Raw genomic sequence first — 5728 nt, forward strand, 5'->3', positions numbered from 1 at the left:
TGCTATTTTTGCGAATTTCGTTCATCAGAAAGATGCTAATATAGCATTTTATATGATCAAAAATTTGAAAGAAAGAAGTATATCAATATATACAGTGCACGACAATTTCATAACTACTCATGATTTCGCACCACTTACGCTAGAATCTCTGTTTAGCATGTCCGTTAACAGGCAACAAAAGTGTTTTTTCAGAAAAGAAAATTCTTTTATTATTAAAATTCTTTTATTATTTGTTGGCTGGCCCCCTCTCGAGAAGAAAAAGTTTTTCTTTGAGAGAGGAGTTCTCCAGAACGTCGGGGTATTTTCGGCCACTCCTTTAAGTAAAGGACAAAATTAAAGACCAGCAATTTGAGGGATGAAACTTAAAGACGAGCTCCTTTGAAAGGCAATCTGTTCAAAAAAAAAAAAAAAAAAAAAGAATGTTTGGTGCTATATAAAATTGTCCTTTTTTTGGTCACACTATATAAAATTGTCTGAAATGGTGGCCTTTTCTTTTCTTTTCTTCATTTTAGTTTTTTTTGGGCTCCAAGTCTTATAATTTGGACTAAATAAATATATGATACAATATGAAACAAATAAATATAAATTGGCTCTGTCGGATCTGCAATCCCAAAAAAAAAAAAAAAAAAAAAACATGTCGACGGCTCATCACTTTATTTTGCAGAGGCCCAAAATTAGTGAATCCAACTCATTGAAAAAGACGCGAACTTGCAGGCGTGGCATCTCATCAATGAAGTAGGTTCACTAATTTTAGCTTCTGCAAAAGCACTTATCCTTTGACTTAATATCACTTTATTCAACTACCACTTGTACATAATTCATCAGCTTTTGAAATCCAAATACATTAGAACGTTATTATCATATCATATCCTTTACCTTGTATGATTTTCATATGCATCTACTTTTATACCCAACCAAACACTAGTAAACGATCCAAAAGAAATGATTAGCATTTCCTACAGAAAATATTCAACAAAAATTGATTTTCCTCCTTACCAAATAGGTGTGCAATGTAATTCAGTGGAGGGAACTACTCTTTCTTTTGTTCAAGAATACATCTTTTATTGATGTTAATTCATAAAGCTGGTGACTTCGGTTTCATTAAAGGTATATGCACATTAAAAAGAAAAAAGCAAAGAAAACTCGCTTTAATGATGAATGCAATCCAAAGAGACTGAAAAGAGTGACAAATGTTAAGGTTCCATGCCATGGAGACATGTTTATGTATAGCTTGTTAAGAGGTTGCTTCACTGGGAGGTCTCTGCTTTGACATTGACTGTTTACCTTCCTGCTAGGCAAAGTTACATTGCTAGTTTGTAACATCATCTTCAACAAGCCTTTCTTAAGTAATGAATCACCATGATTTCTTAAATGCTAGCTAACTCAATCATGGCGAAGCAATATAGTGCTATCAAACCCATAACACAAGGAGAAGGCATGGTCACCAGTGAAAGTTTTCTTCATCCGGTATTAGAAATGTACTGATTCGACTAATTCAGATTTTGCAACGTCCGACTTATTAAATGGAGAAGATTCTTCCCAGGAGTTTCTCCATTTTCACAGCTCGAATCCAAAGCCTTTGGTTAAGGGCGGAGGAATGCCTTACTTATGTTAACTAGAATAGGGGACTCGAACCCAAAAGCTTTGATTAAGAATAGAGGGATGACATATGTGACGTATTATACGTCCAACCACAATCTTTTTTAATAGGATGTTAGCTAGAATAGGGTAACCATAGACAGAGAACAAGCTGGGGAAAGCCACAATTTGATTGGAATGGAAGAACTACTCATCCAACGAGTTGATGTACCTCTTAACAGTCCCCTCAAATTGGTACCAATGAATCTAATGGGCCGGAGGGAGACATAAAAATATTTTTGTTAGAAGGTCTCCCTTACTGTTTTTATTGTTAAAATGAATGCGGATAAATGCCAGTTGTTTTTGAGAATTTGGATTGCACAACCTAGAATGGTAAATTTAAACTTTCTGTTCTTAACGAAGACCAAATGCTGGAAATTGCAATTTTATTTTTTTGCCTAGCGTTGATGAGGTATTACTTTATGTATACCAGCTACTAGCAAGGTAAAATGATGAATTGCATATAAACCTAAGGTGTACAGCACATCCATGCAGATCCTTTTGACATGCTACTAATAATCACCAAAAATCAAGACGATATGAAGGTCCATAAACATAGGTTTCAGAAAAACCAAATTTATGTACAAAGTGGAATATACACAAACCAAATTCATTTAAACCAAAGAATATTGCCCAATGAACATACACTGATCTGTGCAATACTGAATCAACCAGCATGAACAATAGATATATCAGAATCCTTTCCAAGCAGCAAGAACTTCATGGAAGATTTCACTAATGATTTCTCTGTCTGCATATTGCAGAAACACATTGAAATCGTCTCTTATATCGAATATTTTACCAAACCTCACAAGATACCTCATACAAGATGCCTTCAGCTTCGGCAATTGATAAAGAGAAGCAGTTTGGAGCCTCTCTAGAACATTCTTCGCATCAATATCTTCCATTAGACTTTCATGACACGCCTCCTTCAAATCCAAGAGGTCGTACTTATCAGCTGCTCGAAGCAAAGCCAGTCGATGGGTTAAAAATTCTTCGTTTTGTATGTTCCCGTAAATGTAGTTCAGAAAACATTGGCAAGCTTCTATTGACATGTCGGAGATGTTTATCGCAGATAATTCTTTCTCTTTGAGGTCGTGGGAGAACATGCTTCGAAAGACAGGTGATCTTGCAGCAAGAACTGCACGATGTGCCCCAATACTTCCATCAGAAGCATTTATTATGATGTCCGTGTGAATGCTCTCAGACAACATTCGGCCAAGTGATGACAGAGCAGTTGCATTCGATTGTTTCTCGGTTAATCCTTCAGCCCAGATTGAGCACAGCTCCCCACTCTGCCAGTTCACAAAACAGAAAATGAACACGAATGAGGAAATATGTCTAAATATTTAATTTGTGAGAGAGAGTATAAGTTACCCAGTAACTGTTTGGATTTTATAAATATATAAGGAAAACTATTAGATGATGATGACTAAGAGTTCGATGACAAAGTCAGAACTCATAAATTTCAATTTCTAGTTCCGCCTCTGGTTAGAGAGTTTTTGAAACACAACACTAGAAAGATCTCATCTCGTGAACAAGCTTTATCCTTATTCATGGACCGGAACATCACGTTATGCAGTGGCTACTCCAGAATAAAGACATTGTGAGTTCTGAAAAGCATAACTCTATCTATACTAGGTTCTGTGGGACCCACAAACTCGTGGTTGGAACCGCCACTGACATTAGATTTGATTGGGAAGAAATCTAATGCATCCAAATTTTAGAGTTCTGTTCGCAAATGAAGAATTCTGATGCATCCAAATTTAAGTGTTTTGGCAGCAAATGAATTGTTTACGCTACTATATTAAGGCAAACATGCTCCATATGAATATATGCACATAAATTTAACATAGTAATAACAGAAAAGATGAGGAAATGAGGAAACTGTACATGAGGCGCTGCAGTTTTCAGATCAAGAAACTCAACATCGATGATGAACTTCCCAGTTAAGGGGACTTCAATTGGCCAAACAAAATCGTCGTTAGTCTTGAGTTGCTTGTCTATAATTTCTGCAGAATGCCAAACAATCCAAAAGGCAAAAAAGAAGATATTTTTAATCAGCAACACAGTTTAGGTCAGGATATCAACAAAAATATGTAAGGGATTGATGAGTTTAAGACAATTTTACCAGGGTGAATCAGAGTCTTGCGATCTCCCAACGACGAGATTAATCTAATTATAAAAGATGCAATTGGAGGATTCTCTCTTGTGAAATTTGATATCTCTGGGTATAATTTAATGGACAATGTCCTGTTCTTCTCCACAGCTAAGTGCCTTCACAATCAAATAAAAAAGGCTTTTAATTAAACATTACGTACACTCCTTGACTACTCAAAAATTGTCACTACCACATTACACTATCATAGTGAACATTCACCTAACTGTCTCACTTTTTCAAGAAATTTGCCCAAAATTGAAATACCCATGAACAAAAAAACTATACTGGCAATTTTAACAGTTGCCACAATCTTAGCCCAGGAAGCAGTAAAAAAACCTATAAAATAAATTAATATAAGCCTTCACCCTACATAGTCCTCTGTTATTTTAGGCTATAAAACAGAGACCAGAGGCGGAGCTACAATTCTGATTCCACTTATAAGGTCGGCGAGAACCCAATAATTTTGGCTCAGGCCCTGCATTTGAGTACACCGGTATTTTGAGACTACCATTTAAGTCATTCCCTCAGTACGTAAAATTTTACAAATCTACCCACTCGAAACAACACCAGACATGTGGAGTCTGAAGTTAGGCTTAAGAAAATATCTGAAATTCATATGGCTAAAGTTCGGTCATTTTTACCTAATTAGCTAAAGTTCAGTCATTTTGCCTGAATTGGCTAAAATCAGTGATTTTTGCCTAAATTAAAGTTCGGTCATTTTTTGCCGGAATTGGCAAATGTTCAGTGATTTTTGCCTGAATTGACCAGAGTTCGGCAAAAATGACTGAATTGGCCAAAGTTCAGTCATTTTTGCCTGAATTGGCTAAAATTCAGTAATTTTTTGTTGGACTTCAGCAATATGGTTTATGAAACAGAGACCAAAGGTGATTCAATAAGCTGATCAGACAAGAAACAAACTGGCTCAATTTTCAACACTATTACAGCTAAAATCCACAGCAAATTTCATACAAAGAAATCAAGATTATAGCATTAAAGACTGACATACCAATTCCATTTGCCGATCTTGAAAGGATCGGATTTGCGATAAGTACAAGAAGACAAATTGTCAATACGCCATTGAGCAAGGCGAGAAGTAGTATCAACACGATAAGCAGAATCACTCATCCTAGTAAATACAAACGCTGTCGTGATTTCATGGATACAATCCAATAAACCTTCCAACAATATCTCTCCGTGCTTTCCCAGCTTTGCTTTTCTCTGTATTCCTCATACACACCCACAAAAACCAACAAAAAAAAAAAAAAAAACACAAACACTTTCTTCAATTGATCAATTTGAATATCCAACAAGTTTATTAGTACTATGGGTTTGTTGTATTTTTTTTTTTGTGGGTATGGCCCGATTGTTTTTTTTTTTTTTTTTTTTTTTTTGGTAAAGGTTTCGGACACGCAAGGGAGGTTTCTTGATAATGCTTTACGCCATTGATAGTGAAGTTTTGCAGTGAGGTTTTTGTTTTAGTATGAGAAAAAAAGAAAGGATTTTTGGGGAGAGATTTTTTGTGGGGACTGAGTGTTATACGCTAAAATTTGTTTAGCTTACACTGCACTTCAGGGATGATGGTTACTCTGTTTATATACTAGTACTAGTTCGAAAATTTAGGATTTTGTATATGCAATTAATATTGCACGAGTTAATGGAAAAAAATATTATCACTTTTTCTCGTGTTTCACACATTTATTATCAATTTTTAGAAAAAAGAGATAGTTCAAATATAATTTTGACCAATAGCTCATATTGCATTGGAACGGTTAAGTATTTTGAGTTCATTTTTAGGTAAAATTGATGAGTGTAGGTGGAGCTATATTACATGTAGGCATGTGTACTTGTGTTAGTACTAATGAAAGTAACAGAATGTTAGTTTTTTGCTTCTTTCAAGCAAAGTATCTATCTTTGCTTTGGTTTGTAATA

General features: G+C 35.3%; 1 protein-coding gene across 1 annotated transcript; it reads right to left on the reverse strand.

Annotated features, from left to right (window-relative positions):
* Window positions 1-2154: 2154 nt before the first annotated feature.
* LOC132036723 (BTB/POZ domain-containing protein At1g55760) lies at window positions 2155-5394 on the reverse strand. The gene is made up of 4 exons (XM_059427102.1): window positions 4806-5394; window positions 3770-3915; window positions 3532-3650; window positions 2155-2933 (listed from the first exon to the last, which is right to left on the reverse strand). Exons 1-4 carry the CDS (start codon window positions 4922-4924, stop codon window positions 2331-2333), a joined length of 987 nt encoding a protein of 328 aa, XP_059283085.1. The 5' UTR covers window positions 4925-5394; the 3' UTR covers window positions 2155-2330.
* Between the last annotated feature and the right edge of the window lie 334 nt (window positions 5395-5728).

Source organism: Lycium ferocissimum, chromosome 11 (assembly GCF_029784015.1).
Source record: "Lycium ferocissimum isolate CSIRO_LF1 chromosome 11, AGI_CSIRO_Lferr_CH_V1, whole genome shotgun sequence".
Classification (NCBI taxonomy): Eukaryota; Viridiplantae; Streptophyta; class Magnoliopsida; order Solanales; family Solanaceae; genus Lycium; species Lycium ferocissimum.

Excerpts from the sequence above, each read along its gene's own strand:
- LOC132036723 (XM_059427102.1), bottom strand. The coding sequence starts at position 4,924 with ATGAGTGATTCTGCTTATCGTGTTGATACTACTTCTCGCCTTGCTCAA. Across the intron at positions 3,651-3,769 it reads CAAGACTCTGATTCACCCTG|AAATTATAGACAAGCAACTC; the intron begins GTAAAATTGTCT and ends GGCATTCTGCAG. Across the intron at positions 2,934-3,531 it reads TGAAAACTGCAGCGCCTCAT|AGTGGGGAGCTGTGCTCAAT; the intron begins GTACAGTTTCCT and ends GTGAACTGGCAG.